This window comes from Radiomyces spectabilis (assembly GCF_025331425.1).
Source record: "Radiomyces spectabilis strain NRRL 2753 chromosome Unknown BYT42scaffold_3, whole genome shotgun sequence".
Lineage (NCBI taxonomy): Eukaryota > Fungi > Mucoromycota > Mucoromycetes > Mucorales > Radiomycetaceae > Radiomyces > Radiomyces spectabilis.
In genome coordinates, this window is record NW_026251928.1 from 1,992,062 (window position 1) to 2,019,897 (window position 27,836).

The 27,836-nt window shown below is 42.6% G+C and overlaps 11 protein-coding genes across 11 annotated transcripts; 6 read left to right on the forward strand and 5 right to left on the reverse strand.

Moving 5' to 3' along the window:
• Nucleotides 1–345: 345 nt before the first annotated feature.
• BYT42DRAFT_491211 (40S ribosomal protein S19-A) lies at nt 346–968 on the forward strand (the record flags this gene model as incomplete). Its single annotated transcript, XM_051564058.1, has 3 exons — nt 346–562; nt 629–812; nt 887–968. The coding sequence occupies 3 exons, from the start codon at nt 346–348 to the stop codon at nt 966–968; spliced, it is 483 nt and encodes a 160-aa protein (XP_051426505.1).
• An 891-nt stretch (nt 969–1,859) lies between these two features.
• On the reverse strand, nt 1,860–3,206 carry BYT42DRAFT_592486 (kinase-like domain-containing protein; the record flags this gene model as incomplete). The annotated part of the gene is made up of 5 exons (XM_051570617.1): nt 1,860–2,219; nt 2,342–2,403; nt 2,469–2,568; nt 2,649–2,940; nt 3,124–3,206. 5 exons carry the CDS (start codon nt 3,204–3,206, stop codon nt 1,860–1,862), a joined length of 897 nt encoding a protein of 298 aa, XP_051426506.1.
• A 2,165-nt stretch (nt 3,207–5,371) lies between these two features.
• On the reverse strand, nt 5,372–6,936 carry BYT42DRAFT_543949 (uncharacterized protein; the record flags this gene model as incomplete). Its single annotated transcript, XM_051565728.1, has 5 exons — nt 5,372–5,971; nt 6,100–6,183; nt 6,256–6,318; nt 6,400–6,635; nt 6,906–6,936. The coding sequence occupies 5 exons, from the start codon at nt 6,934–6,936 to the stop codon at nt 5,372–5,374; spliced, it is 1,014 nt and encodes a 337-aa protein (XP_051426507.1).
• Nucleotides 6,937–9,605: 2,669 nt separating this feature from the next.
• Nucleotides 9,606–11,283, forward strand: BYT42DRAFT_490853 (GTP-binding protein YchF; the record flags this gene model as incomplete). The annotated part of the gene is made up of 8 exons (XM_051564032.1): nt 9,606–9,690; nt 9,762–9,850; nt 9,941–10,246; nt 10,308–10,483; nt 10,542–10,623; nt 10,772–10,915; nt 10,980–11,017; nt 11,082–11,283. The coding sequence occupies 8 exons, from the start codon at nt 9,606–9,608 to the stop codon at nt 11,281–11,283; spliced, it is 1,122 nt and encodes a 373-aa protein (XP_051426508.1).
• A 284-nt stretch (nt 11,284–11,567) lies between these two features.
• BYT42DRAFT_511229 (Sec63 Brl domain-containing protein) lies at nt 11,568–14,504 on the reverse strand. Its single transcript, XM_051565153.1, has 11 exons — nt 14,364–14,504; nt 14,177–14,279; nt 13,851–13,965; nt 13,635–13,765; nt 13,381–13,552; nt 13,190–13,292; nt 12,956–13,107; nt 12,778–12,883; nt 12,299–12,655; nt 11,984–12,213; nt 11,568–11,918 (listed from the first exon to the last, which is right to left on the reverse strand). The coding sequence occupies exons 1-11, from the start codon at nt 14,485–14,487 to the stop codon at nt 11,604–11,606; spliced, it is 1,908 nt and encodes a 635-aa protein (XP_051426509.1). The 5' UTR covers nt 14,488–14,504; the 3' UTR covers nt 11,568–11,603.
• A 188-nt stretch (nt 14,505–14,692) lies between these two features.
• BYT42DRAFT_244010 (uncharacterized protein) lies at nt 14,693–17,765 on the reverse strand. Its single transcript, XM_051562682.1, has 7 exons — nt 17,609–17,765; nt 17,205–17,531; nt 16,825–17,098; nt 16,376–16,755; nt 16,233–16,294; nt 15,670–16,121; nt 14,693–15,496 (listed from the first exon to the last, which is right to left on the reverse strand). Exons 1-7 carry the CDS (start codon nt 17,619–17,621, stop codon nt 14,896–14,898), a joined length of 2,109 nt encoding a protein of 702 aa, XP_051426510.1. The 5' UTR covers nt 17,622–17,765; the 3' UTR covers nt 14,693–14,895.
• A 1,779-nt stretch (nt 17,766–19,544) lies between these two features.
• On the forward strand, nt 19,545–20,074 carry BYT42DRAFT_491752 (uncharacterized protein; the record flags this gene model as incomplete). Its single annotated transcript, XM_051564102.1, has 3 exons — nt 19,545–19,650; nt 19,727–19,820; nt 19,912–20,074. The coding sequence occupies 3 exons, from the start codon at nt 19,545–19,547 to the stop codon at nt 20,072–20,074; spliced, it is 363 nt and encodes a 120-aa protein (XP_051426511.1).
• A 1,787-nt stretch (nt 20,075–21,861) lies between these two features.
• Nucleotides 21,862–22,593, forward strand: BYT42DRAFT_560960 (uncharacterized protein). Its single transcript, XM_051567296.1, has 2 exons — nt 21,862–22,150; nt 22,232–22,593. Exons 1-2 carry the CDS (start codon nt 21,885–21,887, stop codon nt 22,287–22,289), a joined length of 324 nt encoding a protein of 107 aa, XP_051426512.1. The 5' UTR covers nt 21,862–21,884; the 3' UTR covers nt 22,290–22,593.
• Nucleotides 22,594–23,895: 1,302 nt separating this feature from the next.
• Nucleotides 23,896–24,709, forward strand: BYT42DRAFT_611715 (uncharacterized protein; the record flags this gene model as incomplete). The annotated part of the gene is made up of 5 exons (XM_051571545.1): nt 23,896–23,930; nt 23,967–24,101; nt 24,177–24,451; nt 24,498–24,576; nt 24,646–24,709. 5 exons carry the CDS (start codon nt 23,896–23,898, stop codon nt 24,707–24,709), a joined length of 588 nt encoding a protein of 195 aa, XP_051426513.1.
• A 1,344-nt stretch (nt 24,710–26,053) lies between these two features.
• BYT42DRAFT_491517 (PAPA-1-like conserved region-domain-containing protein) lies at nt 26,054–26,804 on the forward strand (the record flags this gene model as incomplete). Its single annotated transcript, XM_051564086.1, has 4 exons — nt 26,054–26,147; nt 26,221–26,327; nt 26,396–26,601; nt 26,675–26,804. 4 exons carry the CDS (start codon nt 26,054–26,056, stop codon nt 26,802–26,804), a joined length of 537 nt encoding a protein of 178 aa, XP_051426514.1.
• Nucleotides 26,805–26,992: 188 nt separating this feature from the next.
• On the reverse strand, nt 26,993–27,708 carry BYT42DRAFT_560964 (uncharacterized protein). The gene is made up of 4 exons (XM_051567297.1): nt 27,629–27,708; nt 27,518–27,558; nt 27,324–27,437; nt 26,993–27,215 (listed from the first exon to the last, which is right to left on the reverse strand). Exons 1-4 carry the CDS (start codon nt 27,673–27,675, stop codon nt 27,124–27,126), a joined length of 294 nt encoding a protein of 97 aa, XP_051426515.1. The 5' UTR covers nt 27,676–27,708; the 3' UTR covers nt 26,993–27,123.
• Nucleotides 27,709–27,836: the final 128 nt, after the last annotated feature.

Below are 27,836 nucleotides of genomic sequence, written 5' to 3' on the forward strand. Positions count from 1 at the left end.
TATCACTGTTAAGGACGTTAACGCCCACGGTACGCAATACACTCGTTTCTTTTCTTTCTTCTTGCCCGTAAAAAAAGATATGGGAACTATACCCGAAATCCAGTGCTTGCTGTTTCCAAGCCGTTGCACCAGTCCCCCCAACACTATCATCCCATTCCATGTTCTTTCATGTTGCGAATCCGTCTCGTCTTATCCGCTCCCCATATCGTCGTGATGTTTTCATGTCAGCGTTAAAAGCAAACAACAACCGAACGACAAAGATAGTATAGCAACAAGCACTGACACGGAAGAGGACGAGACGGGAATATCGAAGACCTTTCTTGGTTCAAGTCTGGGTGGCTTGGCATGGCTGGCCTGGATTTTTTTTTTGGTCGTTTTTTTTTATATGGTGCATTGTACTTATCACATCATCGTTTTATTTTTACAGCCTTCATCAAAGCCTATGCTGCTTACTTGAAGCGCACTGGTAAGCTCGATGTTCCCAAGTGGGCTGATCTTGTCAAGACCGGTACCTTCAAGGAATTGGCTCCCTATGATCCCGACTGGTATTTTGTCCGTGCCGGTAAGTTTTTCACCTTGACTCCAAACATTGGGATCAAGTTCTTTTTACTGACATGAAATGGATTAGCTTCCGTTGCCCGTCACATCTACATCCGCAAGAGCGTCGGTGTTGGTGCTTTGAACAAAGTCCATGGTGGTCGTGTGAACCGCGGTTCCCGCCCCTCCCACCACGTTGATGCCTCCGGCTCCGTCAACCGCAAGGTTCTCCAGTCTTTGGAAAAGATCGGTGTCTTGGAAAAGGACAAGAAGGGGTAAGTGACTTCATTAATTATCACAAAGCTGAGAGAAATACCAACATGTCTATGTTTGTTTCCTCGAAAAATAGTGGCCGCAGAATCACTCAGGATGGCCAGCGTGATTTGGATCGTATTGCCATGACTCTTGCTGAAGAATCCGATGAAGAGTAAATAAAAACAAATATAATAAACGAAGGGTACTCTGTACAGCCACGCATTGACATAATCATATACATGCTGCGTTTTTATCGCTTTGTCTTGGGAATTTCTCATTCCCTCGTGAGGCCAGAACAGCCTTAAGCTCATGTAGACGGAAAAAGAGTAAAAGCTGATCAGCGCAAGATGATGAAATTCTATTGTAAAATAGTTGTCATTATCACTTTTTTTTTTCTTCATCAATCATGAAATTTGAACCAGACGGAGTGGAAAAATCAAGAACCCGTACGTGCCTTACGATACCACAACGGGCCCGTGGAGGGGTATATCCTTTCTATCATAGATTTCGGTGATACGATGATTTGGAAATCTCCCCCTTGCTTTTGCCGATCATGGCACAATTCTATGCAACAAAACGATAAAAAGAGAAATCACCACCATTGATAAAATTGCTACAAGAAATCGCTTGGACTGCTTTAACTCGATACGAATATAAGACTAGAATATTTACAAAAAAGAAAAAATAAGAGAGGGAACAATATAAAAACAGTGAGCCGAAGAAATGCGCCTTCACCTGATTTTAAGATTGAAGGTATTGAAAAATAGAGCAATAAAACATTCAATAAGATTATAAGAAAAAAGAAAAAGAGAAAGATGGGTCCAAAAGATCCGTCCGTAGCAAAGAGATAGAAGAATACTCCTTGATGAGGCAACCAAAAAGAAAAAAAAAGAAAAGAACTTTTTGAAATTGTAGAAAAGAAAAAAAGGCGTGTGTGAAGTGAATGACTTGAATGTGATGTATGAAAATAGGTAATAAGAGAGGCAAGAGAGAAATAAAAAGTAGAAGAGAGAAAAAAATGAAGCGCATTTGAACAAGTTCTTTCAATGGTATAGCGTCCTTTTTTTTTAAACGGACTCGGGGAAGACTTCTCGTACTAAAGCCCCCAATTCGGCTTGCTTCGCGCATTTCAGGTTGCCCAGCGAGATCTGCTGCTTGATTTTGGTCAAGACGCAACGAGCTCCTGGACGTCGCTCCGGCTCAGGATCCAGCATGCTTGCTAGGAGCTCCGATACGGCCGAAGAAGGTGATGTGAAATTGAATGTAGGCGCATTGCCATACAGAATTTCGCCGTAGATTTCACGGTTGCCTTCCAAGTAATATAAAGGCGGCACGCGATCCATCATTTCGATCAACGTAATAGCCATAGACCACACATCCACGTTTTCCTTGTACGGGTTTTCAGCCACCACTTCAGGTGCCATCCACTATTGAGAACAAAACCAAAAAAATGAAACAGTTAGATAATGCTCCCTGTGGCAATGGTAAAAAAAAAATAGACAGGGTTCGTTGACCTGAACGAAATGTAAATGCCAAGGAGACGTCTTACCTTGGCAGTGCCTAAACGCGCCGAGTTGACTCGATTCAAAGGTGTGGCCAAACCAAAATCAGCTGCAAGGCATGTCGATCAGTTAGATGAGATTTTAATGGCAAAAACAAGATGTTGGATGCACTACCCAATTTCACTTGACCGTTGCGACCGAGCAAGATATTTTCGCACTTGATATCACGATGCATGTAATTCTTGGAGTGGAGATACACGAGACCTTCGAGACACTAAGGGGGGGGGGTCAAAGATTTTCCAATTGAGTCGTTGATGTGAATATGTCAGGAAAGGCGGGAAATATGTCCCTTACCTCTTTGGTCACTCGGATAGCCATGGCTTCAGAGAGACCGACGGTGGTGTTGAATAACAAACCGAAAACAGAGCATGCCATGAGTTCCATAATCATCCAAAGATGATCTCCCCATAAACTGGCTTCTTTTAGCTGGCAGAGGTTAGGATGGGATAAACAACCCATGATGCGCAGTTCGCGGAGAATGTATGCATGGTGCGGGGTATCTTGATCTTCTATATAACAACGCTTAATAGCCACTTGCATTTTGTTGTTGGATCGTTTGGTCGCTCTGACAACGGCTCCATTGGCACTATCGAACAAAAACGATCAATCTTGGATCAGTTTTCTTCTGGGTCGTATTATCCTCTTTGAGCACATAGGACAAGAGTATCGCAGATGCGAGTGGGGTTTTTTGAAGGAATCCAATAGCTAAAAAGCTTAGATGGATCCTTACATCACAACTGCCTCACTGTCCGTTGAACGATTTACCTACCCACTGCCAACTTTGCTGAGACCAACATAATAGTCGCGAGGATTGATATCCAGAATTTTTGATCGTGGTAACACTTTTCGCATTTTGCTGTCAAACTCTGCGTGCGGCTTTTTGGGGGTCCGAGTAATCGGGGGAAGTAATGGGAGAATGTCGAGTGGTTTCACCATTGGTATCCATGGACGCTAAAAGAAATATATAAAATGATGAGATATTGGGCAGTCCATTCCAAGTTGAAAAGCCCTGGTTATGTATGCGTATGTACGCATGTACAGCCACCCGTCCGGTGATTCTTGTGGAAGAGAAAAAGTCTTACCTTTTGTGGCGACTGTATATTCTCTACTGTGGCCTTATTCTTCATATTTGTATTGTTCGCATGGCCGTTGCTCTGTTGCAATTTGTTCGCTTGGGTATCTTGGTGACGCTTCAATTTTTCATGACTTTCTTTGATAATGTCGGGTATCTGCCAGTTGCCAGGTGCTCGCCATGGTGCCTTTTTGATGCAAAATAATAACATCGTACACGCAGTAAAAAAAAAAAAAGGAAAATGGTGAGAGAAGGAAAAGAAGAGAAAAAAAGAAGTGACAATAAGGCAGTTGGAAGCGTTCATTCATCAAGAAATGGAGAAAAACGGAAAATCCAATCCAACAACGACATTCAATGTGAATGACGAATAAAAATTTTCCCACAACAAAGATACAGAATCCAATAAACCACAGATGAGATAAACAAGTGAAACAAAGAGCAAGCGAAAAAAGGAGAGGAAGTCAATACAACAAAAAAAAAAAAAAAAAAAAATCAAGGCAGGTGGATCGTCAGTGAAATGATGATCGATGATAGCAAAAAGATACCATATGGAGAGGATTCGAAAGTGGTTTTACCTTTTTGGCGGTACAGGGGGAACCCATTTTTGAGCGCGGTCTGGATTGAATAACAGTGGTGGTGGCGGTGGCGGGCTTGCGGGGCAAGATATCTGGTTTTCTAGGTGACTGTGGAGTAGATATGGTAGAAGGTGAAGACGAAGAATGAGAACGGGATGACCCGGTCATGGTGCCGTCCACGCTGTACGAATCATTGAGGAGCGATTCGGGTGAATGAGCAGTAGAGAACATCACGCAAGCACCGCTATGCAAGGACGAGATGACTTTCTGAAGAGTCCCTCACAATTAATAGCAAGTAGAGAACCAAAAAGCAGAAACAAAAAAAGAAGAGGATATATCAAACCAAACACAAAAAGTAAAAAACAAAAAGTTACAAAAACAACAGACAGATAAAGCGTCAAGCTTGTTTAAGAACAAAACGACAGAAAAAGAAAAAAATAAAAAAGGCTAAAAAATGGGCAATGGAAAGAAAGAAACAAAAAAGGGGAAGGAGGTTACAAAGGGAAAGGGGAATGCGAAGAGAGGTGAATGGGACAAGATTATAGGTCTCTTACTTTTTTTACTTTTTTTTTTCTTACTGCTATGGGAAGTGTACACTTTTTTTGTGTACCTTTTGATGAGTTTATAATACATCGTACGTATAAGCGTTTGACGTTAAGATATGTAGTACATTGTTTTTGGAAGCGGGATAACTCATCGGCCACGGGTGGTCTCTTTACCGCGATAGGCTCCATGGTCGTCCACGCAACGATGGGGTTCCCTTGTGATAAATGAGACGGGCTGCAACGATGTATTGCTTAAATTCTTTGTCACGACAATGAAATTTCTGTGTTATTAAGCGCGGGGATTGGGTTCATTGGATAAATAAGAGGGCTGTACTCAGTGTCCCAAACTTTATAAAGACATTATTGACGGGATCGTTCCGCTTCGTCAAATCATGATCCAGCAACGTTACACATGGGAATATCGGTTGCCACTTTCAACTACAGATCGTAGCATCACCAACTTATTATGCTCTCACTGGATACAGTCCACCTATGCCTCTTTCCCATTTTATTGGTCTACATGCTGTGCACATTACTTTCCCGTTCTGCCTAAAGAAACGTTTTCTTTTTTCGTGGTAACATGAAAAAATGAAACAAACAAATAGTGATGGAGAATAGATAGGTATGTATATGTTAGATATAGCATTTGTATAAAGAGCAGAAAAAAGAAGGAAAAAAAAACCGGTAAAAGCGGTCATATCCGTCACGTCCTCATAACAGTGCAGGATACATGGTGAAAGAAGAAAAAATGACACAGATTCAAACAGTACAAAGGAAAAAAAAACAAAGGAGAGAAAAATGTTACATGAGATTGTACAGAGCCAACTAAAGCATGTGAGATCGATCAAAGTCAGCATTGACAGGCATGGAAGAAAACGGACGAGTTAAAGGCGGTAAAGTTACACTTTCATGCCTTCTTTCCGGATGGGCTGCAGATGGGGCTGAACCCGGTTCATCCCAGAGAAACGCTGTTAATGGTCGTCCCATGATCGAACTCGACGACGGAGCACTGGTTGGATAGCCAACCGTGGGTGGGATACCATCGTAACGTTGATTTGGAGACGGTGGCAACCGGTACGAAGCTGCAGACATTGTATTAGCGTACCACGAGGTTTCAGTAACACCAGGGCGATGATGAAGACCATCTCCTGGATGCGCCATTGCCAAACCTCCGTGATGATTGCTGTAGGGTGTGGTTTCGATCATTGAATGGTTCGGCTCTGTTCGTATCGCCGCCGCTGCCACCGATGGAGACTGATCCATGGATGCATATGCCTTTCGTGTTTCATCTTCGAATGATCGACGCACGCCATAAGGAGGTGGATCGTTCTCTTTTGTTTCGGATGCATAGCCCATGATAGTGGCGGGTTCTGCACGATAGTCGTGCATCGTTGTTCCATTAGTTGCTATCGCCGCTTCAACTCGCTAGCAACACACATGATAAAAAAAAATGGCAAAGAAAAAAAAAAAAGTGAGCCATCTCATGCATTGCAACGACGGGTTTCGTATTGAAAATACAAAAATTTTAACAAGACAACAGTGACGGTACTTACTGAGCGTTCCTGGGCCATATCTGTATAAATCATGTAGGTGATGTACGCATGCATTGCATTGCGCTTGATTTTAGGATTTTGTTTCTATATTTGGCATCAGACAAGGAGTTTTTTCTTTTTTCTTCGTATGACAACGTTTTCATCAAGATTGCTTACCATAGAGAGGTATTGCCACGAAAAGGTATTGGCTTCGCTTGAACTCGGACTTGCACGCTGAGTCTGTATAAATAAAAACGGGTCAGCTCAACTGGCTTCCAGTGCACTGTTCTTGATCGTTGCAAGTTGACAACAGCGGTTTACCATGGAAGGCTGTGTTGATGTTGGCTCACTTTCTTGCGGTTCGTCATGGTAGCTGTCTGTGGAATTCCGCGTATGATATGGTGGACGTCGGTGTACTGCGTTGGCGTCTATTTTGGATGTATATCGATGGCGTCTTTTCGCTTCAGAAGTATCCATGTCAGAGCTACTCTGATGGTGGGAACGACTGGAAGATCGCCGTCTGTAAAAGGACGGTCGTCCGTTGTCGCTGGGACGATCTAAGATTGCTTTTTCATCATTTATCTGTCCCTTTTTTCTTGCGGATCTCCTTTTATCTATTGCCCTACCATCAAATCGTCGTTCATGATACCGTGGGGTCAATAGAATTTCTCGACGTTCGTATTTCCGTGATCGATACATCTTATTATCCTCGTCGTCGATCGCTGCTGCGGCAGCAGCTAACAACATGATGGGATCCGGTCGTACCGCATGTTTCCATTGAAGCTCATTCCCAGACGATCCGTTGAACGATGGTATGCGCGATCTACCTTTTGTTTGACCCGTGAATCCACCGACCATGGTCTGGTTACAAAATACCTTTTTTGTCTTACCTGCTGTTCCATCCTTGGCGCTTTGTCGTTGCTAAAAAAGAAGAGCATCCCGGTAAGTATAATAGATAATCATTCATGAAAGAAAAAGAGTTAAAAATGGCCTATTTGATTGGCTTTCCCCGGCAACCGTCCCGTTTCCATGCCCAAGTCCCTCTTTTCCCTGTTGATATGATAAATGAACCATTCCTGCTTGATGCATTATATTTGCCTCCTCCCTTTCTCTCATTGTTTTTCTCTTTTTTTTTCTGGTAAATCCCATTTTCCGGAACGTATAAAGAAAATTATAAGGGCATCGGATCCTTGCTCCGATGGGGTTCTCCATCCGATCGTCCCTCAACTCCCACTGATCAAACGATCTATTTCTATTTCTGGATAAAGCAAGAGAGATCAGCAGACTTACAGATGTCAACTCAGACGGAGACGAAGAAGTGTTGCCTACTCCAAAAATAACAAAACACCGAACGACGAAAAAAAAAAAAGAAGGGAGCGTGAGAGGTTGGCAAATCAAAACCACAATGACAGGAACCAATGAAAACCAAATAAAATGAAAAGGGAACCTAGTTACCGTTGCCCAACAAGCTATGAATAGACATTGACTTGGCATTGATAATGCTCTCTTGGCCAAGGTCGTTCTCGTCATCATTCATGGTATGTTTAGCAGATATCGCGTTGTTGGTATCATTGTTCGTTGGCTAGTATGGATCGGATGGTTAATGATGAATATGTTTGTTTCCTGCGGTGTGAATAACTTATTCCTTGAACAAGTGTTTACCTTGGCCGATGGAGACTCCTTGGTGGGAGAAGAAGATGAGTTCTGATTTGCCAGTGCTATTAATATAGAACTTGCTTCGGCATCGACATTGTCCAGTGTGGTATCTTCTAAAGAGGGACTGTTGCTGTCAGAAGGGGTCTTTGTGGACGATGGGAGAAGGTGCTTGTGTCTGGCAGCTGAAGAGCGGGGTTGCACTTTATTGGGGTAATCCGGAAGTAATAAGTGCGGCATCAGAGTTGATGGGCTTCGAGTGGCATGTCTCTCCAATGGCGGTTGATAATAAGATACAGAGGACATAGTTTGTCGGTCGGTTTATCTCCTTCTTTTGCCGTTTAGTATAAAAGGTGAAAGAAATAGTTTGCTCTTTGCTGTCGTTGGAAACTCACAAGAAAAAAATAGGCTTGCTAAGAGACCCAAAGTGGATAGTAAGCAAAAAAAAAAAAAAAGAAAAAGGAAAAGAGTTATTGACGTTGGAGTAAGCTTTTTAGAACGGCAAAGGAGCTTCTTTTGCGATGAGCTTAGCCCCAAGTGCAAAGGGAAAATTGTGTGTATTGTAAAAAAAAAAGAAGGAAACGGTATGCGGCAGGTCAGTTCCCTAAACTTTGTCACTCTCACTGTTTTGTGGTTAGGATCGTGCGCTGTGTAACCATCAAAAAGGTTTACCATACACGCGGGTCGCATGTAGACATTTTATTTCATCTTTTGTTTCCCTTCTCCTCCCCCAATCAGTCTTCGTATTCTCTTTTCGCAGCACAATTTCCAAAAATAGACTTCTCTTCCCATCTTTTTGTGCCTTGTATCCTTGTGGCCACAACCCACCATCGTCGGTGTCACTTTCATATTTATGACACTATCAAATACAGCTTTTCAGACTGCATCAGCCAATGATAAGAGTAATCCTATGATACCCTGTTGCGAGTGCATTTTTTTACTGCTCCAACCAATATTTCACTCGTATCCTATCGCAGCTTCATAAGAGGTTTGAACATCATCACTATCAAAGGAAATTGCAAACAGAGTAATTGTATCTTGTATGACGCCTTTTTTTTGTCATTACTCTATCTGAGCTTGGCAATGATGATTTTTTCTGCAAGATGTTATACTTTCATATAAACGGATTGATGCGTACATAGAAACAGATCCGTCTTTGGCTTGCACAATAGAAAACATTACAGTGGATGGAGCTACTGTTTATTTCGTTCATTGGATGCAAGCAACTGAGGAAAAATCGGCAAGGTCGTTTGTAGTACTCAAACGACTTTCTGGACGGCGGGAAGCTCTGATGAAGACTTCCCATCCAATCCAAGTCTATTCGTTTAATTGATGATAGACACGGTTGATTAGGTTTTTCAGAATCATAATATGAGACCTGCATAGTAGGTTCACAGCATATTCAAACATTCGCACCATCGAATCCTACAGAATCATATGTTTCTGCGATCTCACTCTTTATTTCAAGAACTCTATAAGCAAAAGCAAAGAAATGCTTCATTGTCAATAAGGGGATTATCGTGAATCGTTTTTTATATCGTATGCAAAGCCTGCGCTGGGACTCCACGTGACCAATTGAATTTGGGATGGATTGGATCTCCGAAGTAGTTTGCCATGGATAGACGACCAAAAAAAGATTTTCGGTATCGATCATTTGATCGTCCAGGGCAAAAAAAGGTACAGCAATGTGGTTTACGTCGACAACCGTGGTTCGACCAAGCATTGCTTTGTTGCATCGGTCCTCCAAAGCTTGCTTCTCCGTTTCAGCTTCACTGCAAGCGAAGAAAGCCAAAAAAGCGGCGAAAAAAGACGATGTTCTTGAAAACGTTATTCTCGGGCGACCCTCCAACAATTTAAAAATGGGCGTGGTAGGAATGCCAAACATTGGAAAATCATCACTCTTCAATGTCATGACGAGCAGTAGCGTTCCTGCCGAGAATTACCCATTTTGCACCATTGGTAAGACGAAGCATCGGTCGACTTTCATTGGCAGATCCCCGCTTCATTGATGCTTTGATCTTCATTTATAGATCCTTCTGAAGCCCGAGTGGAGGTGCCTGACGATCGTTTCACCTGGCTTTGCGACCTTTATCGACCCAAAAAAGTGACTCCTGCCCATGTACGTATTAGGGTTTGAGAATATGTCGAGCCGTCTCGGGTACCTTTTTTATTTTCTTCGGCTCGAGCGATCTGATTTTCCATCTTGTAGTTGACAATCCTGGATATTGCTGGCCTTGTTCGAGGCGCAGCTCAAGGTGCTGGTTTGGGCAATGCGTTTTTATCCAATGTTGCTTCGGTCGATGGCATCTACCATCTTGTGCGCGCTTTTGAGAATGACGATGTCACCCACGTCGAAGATACTGTCGATCCTATCCGAGATTTGGAAATTATTCACGATGAACTTCGTCTCAAAGACGAGGAAACTTTGGAACGCTATATTACTGATTTGGGTCGCGCTGCCAAATTTCCCAATGCTAAACAGGCGCAGGGAGTCATGTCAAAGAAGGAAGAATTGGTAATTTTTTTTAATGCATGATTCACATTTCGCAAATATTCAAACTATCTGTGTTCTCTAGGCCGTAGTGGAAAAGGCTGCTGAGCACCTTGCCCAAGGAAAGGATGTGCGCAATCTCGAGTGGACTGCTCCGGAAGCTCACGTTATCAATTCATTACATTTACTGACCGCTAAACCCATGGTCTATCTTTGTAATATTAGCGAAGACGCTTACGTTAGTGGCAGTAACGGTCCATGGTATATTATATTGCATACCAATGATGCTTATACCTGAATACTCATCGCGCTTGTAAAGGCTATCTGAAATCCAGCAATGGGTGGAAAACCATAACCCCAACGATCTCATCATCCCCCTTTCCGTTGCCTTTGAAGCCAAGGTATGTACGACGGCACGCACGGGTAGAAGAAGGGAAATGGAAGAAAAGGACGAGAGGGACTATTGCATCATAGCGATACAGCAGACGTTGGATCAGAGAGAGGCTCACCCAGTTTATATTTATCTTTTTTTTTTTTGGCTTTGTATAGGCTGCCGAGGAAGGTGCAGATTATCTGGCACAAACAGGTGTAGCATCGCAACTTCCCCGCGTGATTTTGGGAGGATACAAAGGCTTGCATTTGATCCATTACTTTACCTGCGGTGAACAAGAAGTGCGCGCGTGGACAGTGCGGGTAATTACAAATTTTTAATCATGGCATTAAACGCATAGAGGATGCGAAACTGATATTTCTATAGGAAACCACCAAAGCACCGCAAGCCGCTGGTGTTATACAGTAACTTTTTCAATTCAAAAGAGTTTCGGTATTGACATGCTCACTCTTTTGTTTGCTTTCCTAGTTCCGATTTTGAGCGTGGGTTCATCTCGGCTGAAGTGATGAAAATGGGTGATCTGCGACAACTGGGTACAGAAGCGGCTGTTCGAGCTGCTGGAAAATACATGCAAAAAGGAAAAGACTATACCGTGGAAGACGGCGATATCATGCATTTCAAGGCAAGTATTTTTTTTTTTCTCTTAGGTTGCCACAAACGCAGTTATTGAGCTCTGATTTTCATTCGTTCTTTATCTCGCTCGTATATTTTTCCAATAGTTCAATGGTAAGTTCTCATTCATCATTCCGTCATATGGATAAGAAAGAATGACCTTTTCTAACTTGTATCTGATATGTAGTGACGGGCAATAAGAAGAAGTAACTGCGTTCTTTTTTCTTGAGATTATAGATTTTCAAAAAAAAGGTAGACTACTGATAACCCATTCATTCCATTTTGTACATAAGATAGACAGTCTCACTGAGACAGCCCTGATGGTATAATGAATTTTTTTATTACGGTTAACAGTAAATGAACGTGGGTGAATCTATTTTATCCTAAATCTTCAAGAGATGCTGGTTTTCTTTCGGTCACTGAAGGACGACGTTCGGAGAGCTTTTCATTTTTATCATCTTCTGTTTCATTCGGATCACGTACTGTCAGCTTAATGTCTTGAATGATGTCCATACCGCAATAGGTATCCGATTTTAAGAAAAATGAAAAAGTATAAGTGCCTGGATGAGGAGGACCAGCGAAAGGGATACTGATCTTTTCCACGTCTGAAATATCCGTCAAGATACGAGGATGAACCAACATGCGATCCACTTTTGGATCGCCAAGGAATACCCACCATTTGGGTTTCTTGTCCTACCGTCATACGTGAGATGGGACCACTCATTATCACAATGGAATTGTATCTCTATTTCACTTACGATTGGGCAATAGGGGGAATGACCGTAAGGAAGTTTTGAAGTGGGGATCTTCTTTGATACTTCAATAATATCCAGCATTTCTTCCTCATCACTGTTTTCCTCACTCGGTTCAACTGCCTTTTCTTCTACCACTGCCTTGGCTACAGGGTCAATACCTACGAATTGACCCTTCCTGAGTTGAAGAATCAGGTGAATGATTGATCCAGCGGCAATAACGTCTTCTCCAGATACTACATACAGTTTATCATTCGATTAGCAAAGACAATATTGAACAATAGAAAACCATATTTCCAACGTGGTTAGATGAGATGATACCTTTAAAGGCGGCCTTGCTCACACATAACTTGGGGATGGTTTCTGCAACATGCATGGCATCCTCACGCTCATGTTCTGTCAGTGGTTCCAAGAACAGTTGACGATCCGATTCGGACAAACCTAAAAACTGCTGGATTGTGGTGATGTGCTCGTTCCGAATAAGCTGATAACGTGATAGCATATGTGCCGTAATATGGGGCAGTTGTAAAATGGGTGGTTCACCGGGATAGATGGCCTGGATCAGATACTGTTTCATTTCCATCAGGTGGACCATGATTTTAAGCCATTGCTTGGTTTTGGCAATCTCGGATAGTCCTCGCAGTAAATGAATGGTTTTTTTCACCACTTCACGTTGATCTTTTTTGTTTTTGTTTATCCAATTATAAACCGATCCATCAGTACATTTGACCCACAAAGTTGTCGTTGGCTTTATTTCAAGTTTTCTATCAACCATTCTTGACCTGGATGGTTCACATTACCTTTTCTGATGGTTCGATAGTCCGAGGCTTCCAGTTGATTGAAATCCAGTCGAAGCAAATAAGCATAAAGTAGTGTGCGTGCTTTTCGATGGGATGGTGATTCATTCTTTGGCAATATTTGGAGCTCAGTTAATAGATGGGCTTGGCGAAGGTTGCTAATGCTACGATTTTGTCTTACCTCAGTGTCTTTGGAATACTTCTCCGCAGATCGATGATCCAATTGCTCCGCGATTTGCGTGTCGATCATTTCCAATATTTCAAGTTCGTGCTGCGATTCAATATGGACCGTTTCTTCAAATTCCTTGGCTGCAAAAATGATCTCAAGAATAGCTGTATCATACAACGACGATCGTATTCCCCGTGAAGGCAAAATGAGCATCGACTGGAGAAGAAATAGGTTGTTTTGTGTTACCTTTGAGATCCATATCCTCCTTCAGTTCTTTCACAAACATGGACATGGTCACATGAAGAATCTTATCTTTGGTCAAACGACGTGATTGGAACCACCAACGTATCTAACGAAGAAGCGGAAATCGAAAGGAACAATTACCATATTTAGTTAAAATAAACTTTGTTGGCTAATCCCAATGTGAAAAGACTTACAATGCAAAGAGGTAGGCCAAGTCCAAATACCAAGCCATATAAACCGAGAACAATCGTGCGATTGCTTCCTTCCACGAGGATTTTTGGCAGCGCAATTCCCATAGAGAACGGGCGCGGTCCATCAGGATGGCCATAAGTTTCATAATTTTTTCGTGTATGATGATCTGTTAAACTATTAGAATTCAGAAAAAACAAAACCGAATTTGAGTATGACAGCTGATCGTAACACTTGTTCAGCTTGGGAATGTCCATACACTTTATAAGCAGCCGTGATATCCATGAAACGTTTCTTGTGCTCTTCCGCCGATCCAGGCTGTGCTTTATCGGGATGATATGTTAAGCTCAACTTTTTGTACAAATGCTTGATATCGACCATGGGCGTGTCCTATGATTTGGATTTTGTATTCAGCCATTGGGTCAAACTTCATTTTGGCCGTGCAACCACTCCAATGCTCGTTTCAATGGCTTACCTCGTGAATACCGAGAATCTCGTAAGGGTTCCAAATGCCATGAGAAGCATCCGCATGTGACACCTGATGTAAGAGTAAACCTACCACGATCCAGCCCATCACCAAAAAGATTTTTCTATATGGGCAGTGGCATGCCCGCGATTAGCTGTTTGCAACAAAAGCGTTTCCAAAAACGCACATGGTACAAGAAAAAAAAGGGGGAAGGCGATGAAGTGGAAAGCCAAATCATAGCAAATCGGTGCAGTAATATCAAGGTAAAATAATATCGACATTGTTGCGACATGGTGTAAAAAAAACAAAAAAAAATATATATATATAAAGCTTACTTTGGATGAAGGACTTTCTTAATCGCAGAATTATAATCGTCGTGGTTGCTTCGAAACTGCTGACACAGTCGGCATGCGCAGCTGTGATGTTCAATGGGCGGCTCTATTACAAAAAAGAAAGAGAGAGATATGTGAATGTTTACGTAAAACAGCGACGATACACATTGGATGATGACATTATACATACGTTGTTTGTTCTTCCACGCATCGGAAAGCGCGATGATTGTAGCAGGCACCAAGCAGAGTAAGAGAGTCGAGAGAATGAAATAGTAAAATGCAAATCCGTGCTCGTCGTAGGTGTATTTAATCATAACAAGTCTGAATAGAGATCAGGAAACAAAAAGAAGAAAAAAAAAAATGAACATTGATGCACCCCATTAAAAAAAAAAATAATGATGAGGTACCTTTGGCATTGCTAACCAATGATTGGCCTGTTTAAATCACCGCCATCGGTTGCATTGTGTGAGAAGACGACTCGGTTTTTTTTTTTTTTTTGCTCTTCTCCAGGAATACCGGCAAATATGGGGAAAATAACGATAGGTCATCGCACTACTAAAAATAATTTGTCACCCTTTATTTTCACCAATCATAGAAATGAAAGAAAGTACTTCTTTTTAAGAACTGTGGAAGTTTCTGGTTTTATTTATTTGTTCTTTTCTTTTCCAAGAAGAACCCAAAAAAGGTACATTCGTGATCACGATGGTTAATTTTTTGGCTTGTTATTCATCCATGTCGAAATCATCATCCATTGTGTCATCAAATCTTCCCCGCAATAATTCTCGTGCTTCAATAATCAAGCTGGCGGTTCTCTGTTCCGCTTCTCGGATGAGATTTGGGCTCCCGTCTTCTTCCAGAGTTTCTGTGATCAGCGGTAAAATTTTCGCCGTCGTACCGGTCCACACATCAGGAGCGTACAAAACATGCTTGTACCACTGGCGTTGAGGTAAACCCACCGGATCCAGGAAGATTCTCTCCAACTGGGCAATATGTCCATTTGTTCGAAGGATTTGTTTCATCAACTTTTGTCCATGATGTTTCTTTATATGGACATCTTTTTTCCACGACATCATTTTCTTGTCCAATCGGACGCAAGTGCGACGCAGTGCATGAATGGAAGAAGTTAACGAGGGAAACGATAGATAGCCTTGCTCCTGGTCGCTAATTGAATCCACGTATCTCGTCAAAGCATTGGCGTAGTCCAGCGGATACATCGGTAAGACAATATCGTTTGCAAGATGCAATGCCACCAGTCCCCAAAGTCTCACCATCGTCTGGTGATACTCAAATGTCGGATCGCCAAAAGTTTCCATCCAATAGATACTAGAAAAAAATAGAAAAATGGCGTCACCACAAACCACACCTACATCCTTCTTTCACGCTTTGTGACAAAATGACTCTTTTTTACTCCTTTTTTGCTTTGTCTCATCTTCATGCCATATACATATTTCCCCGGTATGTAAAAAAGTCTGCAAAAAAAAAAAAATTAAACTTACTTGTCGTAATTGCTTCCGCGTACACCGTAACTGCCTTTGAAATGCAATGACATGCTTGGCACACCAAGATGATAAAAAAAGGGAACCGTGTCCGAGGGATCATGCAAAAGATCAATGACGGGGAACGCCGATCCATCCACCGCGGGACACCGTTTCTGCCAAGAGTCATACACAGATTGGCTGGTTCGAGGATCAATAACCGAACGTGTCACTTCGTAGAGCAAACGGTGCAACAACGGGGACGCTTGGGCCGAAAAGTGAGATCCGCTGACAGCCATATCCACATTTAGATAGGCGATCGCTTGTTCGTCAAGCCAAGATTGATGATTCTCTGCCCATTCCGTTGCACCGACCGAGCCATATTCCTTGGCATCCCAAGAAGCAATCACAATGGTGCGTCGTGGATGCCATCCGCGCTTGGATAAAACTCCGAGCGTGCGGACTAATTCCATCTGGGCATCACATCACATAAAAAGAAAGGAAAACAATAACATCATGAGTAACAATGATCTTCAATTCTATTCTTGGAGTTGCCAAGATGAAGCATGTGCTTTTTCATTTACCATAACCGCCGATCCCGATGATGAGTGGGTGGCTCCGTATCCCCAAGCGTCACGATGATTGCCTTTTTTTGAATCAAATCAGAAATATGAGTCAGCGTTGAATCAGATAACGTTTCGTGCAAGTCTTGGCTTCAACTTCTTACCTAGGATGACAACCTGGTCAGGCTCTTCAATACCCTCAATGCGGCCAATCACATTCCAGATCGGTTTGATTTGATAGTTGTTGATGTTCACCAAATTAATCAAAGCTTCGCTTGGACCGCTGAAATAACTGACATTGTCAAGACCGCCTGCCCAGCCTTGCTCTGGTTGAACACCCAGTGATTCCGTAGCCTTGAGCAGCGGATACGCGTCTTGCCACGAGATAGGAAGAGAAGGAATTGTGGGCACCACTGGAGACGATTCGTTCACCGAACGACGAGTCGTGTTTTGTGAAATGGCACCATATCCAGGTGTGGTGACATCGCCCATCAAGAACGGAGTGAACTGCACCGTACTTCTTTCAACCGAAGAAGCGGATCGCCTGAAAAATATAAAAAAGAAATGTAAATCATAAGAAACACATGCATCTTTGCGTAGGATATGTACGTACCATGGGCCTTTGGGATATGACGCATCAGGTAGATCGTCGTCCTTGAACTTATTAATCGGACCATCATCAAGTGGATCGGTGTAGATCAGAGCGCCGACACACTGGTATGTCTCCGCAAGACGGACTTTTAATCCATGGGAAACCACGCCAGCTCGCATCAGAGCAATGGTGCCTTGGACGGGGATGCCTTGAGACAGCAGAAATTCAAAATCACTTTTCTGACCGTAATTAACGTATACAACCGGGGCGGTGACATTGCCGCTTCCAGAATATGCTGGAATAATCAACATAGAAAGTTGTCATGTGAAAAAAAAAAAAAAAGTTGAGACATCACCGTATCCAATCGGGCTACCAAGAATGAGAAAAAGAAATAACTTTACCATGAAATGTGGGAACAGCATCGTCTCTTTCATCTTCGCCCGGTAAAGGTTTTTCTTTGAGTGAAGCTTCGTATAGTAACTCGTCGGAACCACTGACGATAGCGAGCCGACGGACCAAGGGCTCGTTGAGCACAGGATAATACGTTTCAATCACTGCATTCTCGATACCATATTCAATAAATTTATCTCTTGTCCACTGCGCTTGAAGGAAATCGTTATCAGATCCACCCAAATGAGGTACTGATGCATAAGTATGAAGGTAACCGCGGATAGAGTTGCTTGAAGGGATCGCTTTAATTAATTCACTGGCTTCTTCGATTGGCATGTCTGTTTCGTTGCAGCAAATTTATAAATAATGAGTCAGTGCAATCCGGGCGTCCTGATGATGTTGTTGTTTAACTTACTTCGTTGCAACATGCTCCAGAAAACGACGAACCGTCCGATGAAAAACACGGATAAAAAGAGAAAGGCACATGTCAAAATGGACCAGAGTAGACTCGATTGCTGATGCGATACCGAGTGCGGACGTAACGGTGTGTGTTCTGATACTATCTCTCGAGAAGCTAGACCTTTGAAAATATTTTGTTGATGAGGTATTGTTCCTTTCTTTCTTTTTTCTTAAGCTTACGTTGCTTTTCACCCTCGTGAGGTGTTGGATGATAAGGTCTCCGCATGTTGTAAGAAAATGCTCTCAAAGCAAAGGTCATGAATAAAGTATACAAGGTCATGGTTTCCTGCTCTCTTTGCTCATTTTATTCTCTTGTAGCAAATGAAAAAATTTTTGGACACTGTTTGTTTTTATCTGCCATTCATGACTTGATATTAAAATGTCAAAGCCTGTCTGATCCATGCTCGCTATACCAATGATTCATATGGCAACATTTTTCACGCGACTGCAACTTTTCTACTGCTGTGATGATGCTGGCCTGGAAAAAGGGAGCAAAGAAGAAGAGCAATAGTATAGCAAGCAAAGCCGATGGATGTGATACGGAACAGTCTAGATACCCTACTTCTTGAATCACTTGAATCCATCAAATCAAGTGTGAATGAGGTTCCGTGCCGGTAAGTTGTACAAACCTGATGTTTGTAGTCTCACTGTTCAAGACTGTTTCAGGTTATCGAGAAATTTATGCATCAACGTTAATAGATGAGCTGATCAATAACAGCTACAAATGGATGTCACAGTCAGGGTAACCGAGACTTGTTTCATACATGCAGCATAATCATTTGCCTTTTTCAACAACGACCATGTTTGCTTGCTAGAAGAGGGAACCACTTAGAAATAGAAATAGAAATAGGCAGCGGTTCGAAACCATTTCCTTTTGCCAAATCTGATAGTCCAAAACAATCCATCAGCGCATAAAACACGCACGCCTCACATTCCATAATTAAAGCAGCGCGATGCAGCTCTTGTTTGCTAAAAAAAAAAAAAAAAATCTCTTAACGCAAAGTTTTCCATTGTTTCCTGATATTTTAATTCACAGACTGTCTTTATACCTCTTTATACCTCTTTATACAGTATGACATTCGAAGTAGTCGCAGCGCTTGACCAAAAAAAACCTCATTTTAAGCCTGCCTAATGTGGTCGGTACACCAACTCGCAGCAGAATAGAACAGTGTTTATTCTGTCTACACAAAGAGGGTCATAACGATGTAATCGGATTGCGGCTAAAGCATGGTAATGGTGAGCTTACAATATCCATGTGACACAGCTCCGACGCCAAGAAGCGCATCCTGTAGATGCAAAAAGATTATGATTTGCGGTATGATATAGTCAACAAAAGATGGTGAGCTTGTTCTCGAATGGTTTGTCTATGTTATGCCAAAGAAAATATCCGCCTTTGGTAATGTTGATGTTTGGGTGTGAAAGTTGTCGTTTGAACGACCTGTGCCGGAGCAGAACTTTTACATGGATAAAGTATTTTATTATATGTGCTTGGATCATCTATATCTGTTCAATGACAGCTTTGTCTTCTTTGTTACTTGAGGAACCTTTCATTTCTCTGGTTTGTTATGATTGACACTCTCCATGTGTCTTTGTGAAATAAAGTTTTTGAATCCAAGTGCACTTCTTGCTGTAAGCGTTTGATCATCATCTTTCCCTTTATTTTTTTACTTTTACAACAAAGCTATAGCTATAAATATTTTTGGTTTTTAATGTCCTTTCATGGTCTGCGATTTGGCCACGTAAAAAGGTTCTCGGGCTGTACGGAAATGGCGGCTGAAAGAGAACTTGCCCATTTTTAGACTCCGTTGCTGTGCCTAAGCCTCTTACGGACCCCGCAAAGTGGGGATGCCGTAAGCTGGTCTGGTCCTGTGTTCACTCTCTGCGTTTACAGTATGGCCAGTGAATCGTCCTCTAACCCTCCATCCATCGCGTCCACTGCGGATGCTGTTGACAGACAAATTAAGGTCTTTGAATTACCAGCCAACGCGGCTGCTCCAGGTACCGTTTGTATTTTATTATTTAGCCGTGACATACAGATGACTAAAAAAAAAAGCGCTTGCATGCGCGAATTTAGTGGAAATGCCAGAGTCGTTTTACAAGCTCGACAGCAGTGAGCTGAAAAAATTGTATCAATCTCAAATGGAACAACGTCAAAAGCTGGAGAATAGGTAAAGTGGAAATTCCATAACATGGCGATGGCGGGTTTCCACGGCTGTTCTTTTATCGAATGACGAATGCTGAATGCGAAATGTGGTCTAGTCCCTTGAAAACACAAAAGATGCGTAATGCTGAAGAGCAAGAACGTATGAAAAAATACCCCAAAACTACCATGCGTATTCGCTTCCCTGACCGAAGAATATTGCAGGCGACATTTTTGTCTAAGGAACCAGGCAAGTATTCTATTCTTAGGCAGAACCTATGAGAACAAGAGCATGAAAAATAATTCGTTCATTTCATTCCGCCCCCTCGATTTTAGTGGCAGCTTTGTATGACTTTGTGAGATCTACACTTCAAACACCTCAACGACCATTTTTGCTATGTCTTCCGCCACGCACCAAGCTCGTGGACCCCGACATCTCTTTATTCAAAGCAAACCTTTCACCTGCCTCCAATGTCATGTTCGTATGGCTTGAAAAACTGCCTTCCGGACAGCAAGGTAAACAAAAAATCCACAAAACTCTAGTACACACTTTTGCAAAGAGAATAGTTTGTTGATTTTCCCACTCCTTTTTTTTTATTCACACTGTGCGCCTTGGTTCTTTTTTTACCCGCGTGTCACTCCAGAGTCTCCCATCTTGTTGCAACAATATCTAGACATGCAGCAGGAGCTTCCATCACCGACCTTATCCTCCGATTCCTCACCTACCAAGACTGCTGCTTCTGCTTCCTCTACTTCTTCAGGCCACATACTGTCATCGTCTGCCGGTAATAAGCAAGGCGGCGTGCCAAAATGGTTGCAAAAGGGTCTATTTAAGAAAAAATAGAAACCACTCATTAATTCCATAAATGTATCAATTCTCTTTTTATGTCGTAAAAAAAGACCGCGCTACTCAGCCCGGACTTCCATTTTCAATACATCCCACCTTTTCTCTTCACTTCGTTTCGTACTGTAGAAAAGAACAGAGAAGACAGTAAAGAAAGAAAAGAAAGGTCAAGAGGGCGTAGGAGCGGAAAAAAGGAATGGGACCTTCTCGTTAAATCGCAAGAATCATATCGAGTTAGACCTATTTATCGAAACGCACATGAATCTCAAAAAAATAAGCTTGCGGGTTGCATAGTGACATTTTGGTTCAGGAACGGTACCTACCGACTACGCGATCATGCGATCTATTAACGAACGGATTTGTTTTTGAAACAGTCATAGTACTGTGTTCATTTCCCACTCGTCTTACCCGGGTCCTGGACGCGATACCCTGTGTATACTGCCTCTTTCAGGCAAAAGCTCACAGCGGTTCAAATGCAAGCTTTCGGCGTTCAAAAATAATTTTTGCGATGACAACTGGCGCGCCAACTATCAGTTTGATCACCCGAGCAACGCGTTGTCTCGTAGGTACTGCCTTGTTATGCGCAAACAACAACCGAAACATGATAAACAAATACATGCCCGCTGCAGCGAGACTTCTTTTTGTTCTTTTCTTTCCCATGCTGTAGCGCCAAAATAATTATTGGACGATGAGCAGGCTTCATTTTCGGGAAATCAAAAGAACACGGTCATGAACTTTTTTTATTTTTTACAAAATGATTTTCTTCCAAGCTACTGTACAACGTACATGACGTGTCAATGTTTAATTACTTCATTATCGATTTAACCAATGGATGACAAGAAGGGATACAGTTTAAGAGACGAAGCCAGTCACTGAAAGTTTGTTCCTATTCCTTTTCCGCCAAAGGCGTGGAGTGGTTCACCACAGACACAGTGTAGGACGGGACTAAAATAAAGCGTGTCAGCAACGGAGACGGCTCTCAAAAAGGCAAAATCGGATGATGGTTCGTTGCAAAAAATGCATGTGGCTGATAAATAAAGTAGCTTAACTTGCACCGCCAATGCTGGGCCCGCCAAGCGTTGTCTGGAAGATCGTTGGCTGGGAAACAAAAACTAGATTCCGAGAACGGAACGATCAAACGAGAATGGAGATACAAGCGAAAGGGACCCAGGGGGGAAAGATATAAAAAGACCCCATTTTGACTTGACGATTTCTCATCAGTACATCCATTTTTTTATCCTTTCTACCATGTCTTTCCACGAAGAAGCCTACAACACCATCAACGCCGTTGAAGTCCCCACTGAAGAACACAAGTCCTCATGGACCCACCAGTTGTTGGCCGGTGCTGCTGCTTATGAAGCCATGCACCTTATCAACAAGAAGAAGGAGGAAAACGGTGAAGAAGTTGACCATAGCACTGCCAAGGAACTCCTTGCTGCTGTCTCCGGTGCTGCCGTCGATCGTTTGATTGAAACCAAGGGCATGGACTGGTTCGACAGAGAGAAGGCCAAGCAGTAAGTTATCTAATACTCATCTGTCGCAATCACGCGTTTCATTTCATTGCGGTCGCTCATTCCACTACTTTTTTTCTTTAGCCACGCCAAGGAAGAAGCCGAAAAGCTCTACAGCCAGCAGACTGGTTACCAATTCTAAATACAAATTTAAATATTCTCAATACCCGCTACCGTCATCCATTCATCCTTGTAATAAAAAATATATAGCCGTATTTTTTGTATGAAACCAAAGAAAAGAAAAATTCACCATTTCTGTCATTACCATGTTCGGGACTCTGTATCCGATACAGTGTTGCTTGTGTTACGTTTCCTAAAGTTAGTTTTTATTTGTGCCTTCTTTATACCGTCATTTTCTGAAAGTAAAGTCGCCGATGATGCATTTGATGTCGTGCAAAAAAAACCGTGTTCAATACATTGTTTCTTTTTACTTTTTTGCTTACTACAGCACTATGTTAACCAATAAAAAATTGGGTCAGCGTCGTATTCTTGGGGATGGGCATAAGTGGCTTTTAAACTATATTGGTGAGAACCCATCTGCTATTGTAACTGAAGTGGCAACAAGTTTAACGCAACACTTTGCAATCTTATGTTTCTCGTAACACTATTTATACATTCATGACAACTGCGATCGATCCATCTATTTAGTAGCCACAAGTCCAGCCTGTGAAAGAAAAAGGGGAGAAAAAGATTCAACAAAGGTACGATTAGAAACAATGAAAATAATTCATTGAGCCTCTTTGTACCTTGAGGGAAGCTTGGAATGTCTTTTTGCGGGGGGTGATTACGACAGAATTGTCTGCGGCAAACTCTTGGGCGGGACGAATAGCAGCAGTATCAATATCATTGATAGCTTGAGAATCGGCATTGTGCACATATGGCAGTTGGGCCACAAAGGATTTAGCTAAAAAGAATTCGCGGGTCGGCTTATGCGTTTCATGCAATCAAAACATGGTCAGTTACAAGTCCGGTTTCTTTTTGCTTCTCTTTCCCTTTCCCCCCTCCCCCATTTTCCTTCCAAAATTACGCGCCGTCGACGACATTTAGTCAAGAAAACAAAAAAGAGTACAGCGGAGACCACTGCATTATTGCGCCAGCATGCCGCTTTGTCGAAAAGAGATCTTGCGCACATGAAGACACGCAAGATAAAACCGCCAACCTCCCCGAATACAAATCACACCGGGTACGATAAGGGCTCTCATCCCGCCAACTTTTTCCATCGAGCACATGCATGTGTACAATGCCATCCAGAGGTCTTTGAAGGAGACTGCGCGTCTACGTGAAGCTGTAATAATAGCTTATGTTGATGGCGAAAACACCGGCCATTTTTTCAAGTATGACGCTGTCAATGGTGGGTGGTCCATATTGGCTTTGTTAGCACATGGCAGATTGAGGTTAGTTGAATCATAGTTTGATTACTTATTTATTCAAATCGATTAATGAACTCGGTACAGCGTACATGGACGTCACCCATAACACGGTTTTGAATGTCAGTGGCAAAAAGGCCCTTACTTTACACCATTGTTGCCAAATTTTCGGTGATTGGCAATGGCGTTCCGTTAGCGCGGATGATTTCAGATACTTTTTTCGATGTATCCTTTCGATGTATCCTGTGGAGAAGTGACTACGTTGGCTCAAGGCCGGACCCGTCATTTACCCGCAGGCTATCATGATTGACACGGTGGTGAAGCAAATGCCCGTGCTGTCTTTGGAGCCTCCTGCTGGGCTTGATCTACCGCTGGCATGTAATGCGCGCGCCTGGCGAAGGCATCTCTACGCAACAGTAAAAAGAAGGATTGGAACGGACCTCTGTCTATAGTCGAAGCAAGAAAGAACGTAACCGAAAATATGCTCTGGCAACTGCCGAATCGAATTGCTCGGAAGCCGTCAACAGGATGCTGGTATCAGAGTCATCGAATGCCCTTGAGCCTCAGAGCCAATCCGCTGCAACACAGTAAGAACGAGCTTCTACAAGCTTGGGACCCATAGAAACGAGGAGCCCAGTTGATTTGAATCAGGAGACCGATAGTCAATCAGTGAACAGCACCGAACAAGAGAAATCGATGGTTGATGGCAAAGACATCGCTGCTCTGTTCCGCGAATACCAGCAAAGAGCTGACCTTCTCCCGAACCTCTGCCACTGGAATCAAGCATTCAAGAAATTCTTGCATTGTCAGATGTGCAAATTGGGTGTTTTTGGGGAGAAACTGCTGAAGAACTTGGTGAAACATCAAACGGAAGCATTGCTTAACAACGTTCCCGAAGATGCCCCGAATTTCACGAACGATGATTTTCGTGACAACGGTGAACACAGTGACAGCCATCGACGAGGAGTGCATGTCTCCAAAAGCTGCCAAGCTCCATCTTTTGACGCTGGCGGCCAGCATGGATTCTTCCAAGTCCAATGTCGTCGAAGGCATTTCTGATTTGTAAATAACCTGGATTGGCAAAGCAAGAGCGTGCATGAGTACTAATATGGAATTCTTGTGTTTGTGTAGGTTGGCCAAGTTGCCGCTTGATCCCATCACCGACAAGGACAAGTTGGGGGAGGTAGATCCGTAAACCAGACAGTATGACGCTGTTGTCATCCATGATTCCTGATACCATGAAGAAGGTCGTATTGCGGTGGGCAAACAAGGAGGACGGGCTGACTGGTGACATTCGTCAAGACGCTATTGTATCTACCTTTATCCAACATATTTTTGGGCAATCGCTCGGTTATGGCGAAGTAAAACCTGGTGATGAGAGTACCACCAACCACTCTCTTTACGTAAACAACTTAGGCTTGCTATTTTGTCGCGAAACAAATTGGCGAAGCATGCCCACCCTCCTCCCAGGTTTCAAATCAATGGTAGGCGAAAAACATCACTATTTTTTTTCCAGCGTATTTTGGATCATAACCATTCAACGATACGTTGATAGGGTGCCAGTTGGTTATTATATGACACAGATGATACATCATCGTTTCCTTACAATGACGGAAATTGGCCGCGTCACGGTTCCTGAAGCGTTTTTCTGCCTGCATTTGTTTATCACGCTGAAAAATCTTCGTGCACCATGCGTGTCACTGTTATCTTTTGGCATTGCTGCTATCACGTGGATCCATCTGCCGTTGCCCTCCACCTTTTATCAAAAATAATAAAAATAAAAAGTAAAAAAACGTAGCTCTATCCGCCACTGTTGTACATGAGAACTTGTTAGAAGGAAGACTTCTTTAAAACAGCATAATGTATACTCCCACGGTCGACAAAGCTTTCATGGATGGACATATGATGTTTTCGCCCGAAGAAAAAAGCTGATCGGGTCAATTTTCTCACTCAGCCTTTTCGACCAAGGAAAAATGACGAGTCACGCCTTTGAAGTCAAGTGCGCGAAATTGCCATTGCATACCTGTTCAACTTTGTGTACCACTTAAAAATACCACTCATGAGACCCACTCGTCGACGAACAACCAAGCCTCGTTCACCTTCGCCTCTCTCTGAGGAAGACGACATTTTAAGCGATCCTGAAAGCGATGAATTGGATGAATTGGACGATGACGACCTCGGTATCAGTGATGAAGAACCCGTCGATGACGATCAAGAACCTGTAGACGACGTTGAAGATCAAGAAGCCGAAGAAATGAGCTACGGTCAACTTGACGACGGATCGACCATGATGGATTCCGAACTAGACGACGAGGAAGAACAAGAACAAGAAGAAGAGGCAGACGAAGAGGATGAGGACGAGGAAGAGGAGGAAGACGAAGAAGACGAGGAGGAACCAGTGTTTCTTCAAAAGCAAGCTAGCAAATCTCGCAAAAACAAATCCAGGAAGCGCAGTAGGTGCAGGATTTGTTGGAACTTGTAAAGGCGTAGTTAAACTAATACTTGAACAGCAGCGATGTTTGACAGCGACGATGAAAATATGGACGAAGTAGTGCAGAACCGACCGCTCACGAAACGTCAACGAGCCAAATTGAATAACGAAACAGTGGAAGATTACCTAGAGCTACCTATGGGTAAAGTCATCAACACATAAGCAACGATCGAAAAGTATAGAATTACTTATTGTCGTTTTATCTGCTGTCACAGAATCCGGTAAAAAGAAGCTCCTTACAGAGGAAGAAGAAGCGTTGCGACGATCAGAAGTAGCTAGACGACGTAAAAATCAAAGTATCCAACGAGCAGAAAAGGATAAGGTGGGTTTTGTACATGGTCTGGTTCTTTGATAACAGCAGGTAGTTTATTCGCCATTTGGGATTTACAGGAAGACACAATCAATCGTCTTTTGAAAAAGCAAGCCAGTAAAAGCAAACGCGTGATCAAAGATGACGGTGAAGATAAAGAAGGTCAAGCAGCGGGCACCAAACAGCAAGAAGATCGAACTCGACTCCATTATGTGAACAACAAAGAAGGCAGTTCCCTTTCCATCCCAATGTCACATACGATTCAAGAAGTGTTTGGAAACCAACCGTAAGTCAAACTGATGGTCCTAATTGCTGTTACCTTTCCTTGGCCAACTAATAATATCCTTCTTCTTGTATAGAAAACCCCAAGTGAAGGGTGAGGCCCGTTGTGAAGTGGAAGCATGCAACAATCTCAAAAAATACGTAACGAAAAAGACCGGCAAGAAGGTTTGCTCACTCGAACATTATCGACTGGTGGAAAGCGCATGATACACGTAGGCATCATCATAGATGGCGTGTATTTTCCCGCTTTCCCTCTTCAGCCAATAAATCGACTCCTCCCTCATCCGTTTGATTTTCCTCTCTTATCATCATGTCATTTTATCTCTTCATTTCTTCTGCCTTGTTTCCCCTTATCCTTTTGTCGCGTCATGAATAAACCAGCCAAGATGTCGAGTTTACTCTTTATTGATATCTGCCATCTATGTCCTTCGTTTTATAAATTTTCAAATGGCTAATCAAAACAAAAGTTAATGGTTACAAACGATCCAGTTAGTGTGCTTTAAATAAGAATACAACACTTACTTATTTATGCGTTGTTCGACTGTTTGCGGAAACCCTCGACCTTGTTGTCTTTGAGTGCTCTTAAGTACAAATCAGCCAAATGACGGCAGCTTTCGTCTATGGATCGTCAATAACCAAAAAAAAAAAAAAAAAAAAAAAAAAAAAAAACATATTCGTCAGTATGTTTGCTGGAGTTCGTATATCAAGTTTGGTCGTGTTATTTACAGTGGTTGACGCCTTCAGTTCGGTAACATTCATCGAGCTTTTCCTTGATGATACGAGCTTCCATGACCTTGACCCAGTCATCTCGAATCTTTTGGTTGCGTGCAGCGTAAACGGCTAATTAAAAGGAGAATAAACGAAGCAAAAGTGAGTATAGGAGAATACGATAAAAAGAACCTCGGTTCGGAAGGGCGTACCTTTGCGATCGTTAGGATCCACTTGGTCCAAGGTGGGGACACTGTGACAATGAGAAATTAGTGGATAAGTCATAATCATAAAAGGCGTTGTATAACGCCAAGTTGACATACCGTTCGAACTGCTTGTGCTCGGGATACTCCCAGCTTGCTGATGCCATTATGAAAAGATTAAATAAAATGAAGCGGTTGTGTACTCTCTCACCCGTCCCAACATTGCTCAATTTTGTTTTGAAGCCAAAGACTCCGACTGCCCCAGGTGACGTTGCGTGGAGACGGGGTGACGACACTTTTTTTATTTTCATCTCCGGCTTTTTTTCCC

Excerpts from the sequence above, each read along its gene's own strand:
- BYT42DRAFT_560964 (XM_051567297.1), bottom strand. The coding sequence starts at position 27,675 with ATGGCATCAGCAAGCTGGGAGTATCCCGAGCACAAGCAGTTCGAACG. Across the intron at positions 27,559-27,628 it reads GAGCACAAGCAGTTCGAACG|TGTCCCCACCTTGGACCAAG; the intron begins GTATGTCAACTT and ends TCATTGTCACAG. Across the intron at positions 27,216-27,323 it reads AACTGAAGGCGTCAACCACT|ACGAAAGCTGCCGTCATTTG; the intron begins GTAAATAACACG and ends GACGATCCATAG.
- BYT42DRAFT_511229 (XM_051565153.1), bottom strand. The coding sequence starts at position 14,487 with ATGATTAAATACACCTACGACGAGCACGGATTTGCATTTTACTATTTC. Across the intron at positions 13,766-13,850 it reads AGATTCTCGGTATTCACGAG|GACACGCCCATGGTCGATAT; the intron begins GTAAGCCATTGA and ends TCCAAATCATAG. Across the intron at positions 11,919-11,983 it reads ATTCCCCCTATTGCCCAATC|GACAAGAAACCCAAATGGTG; the intron begins GTAAGTGAAATA and ends GTATGACGGTAG.
- BYT42DRAFT_560960 (XM_051567296.1), top strand. The coding sequence starts at position 21,885 with ATGTCTTTCCACGAAGAAGCCTACAACACCATCAACGCCGTTGAAGTC. Across the intron at positions 22,151-22,231 it reads GACAGAGAGAAGGCCAAGCA|CCACGCCAAGGAAGAAGCCG; the intron begins GTAAGTTATCTA and ends TTTTTTCTTTAG.
- BYT42DRAFT_244010 (XM_051562682.1), bottom strand. Across the intron at positions 17,099-17,204 it reads TGCTGTTCCCACATTTCATG|CATATTCTGGAAGCGGCAAT; the intron begins GTAAAGTTATTT and ends TGATTATTCCAG. Across the intron at positions 15,497-15,669 it reads CGCGGAAGCAATTACGACAA|TATCTATTGGATGGAAACTT; the intron begins GTAAGTTTAATT and ends ATTTTTTTCTAG.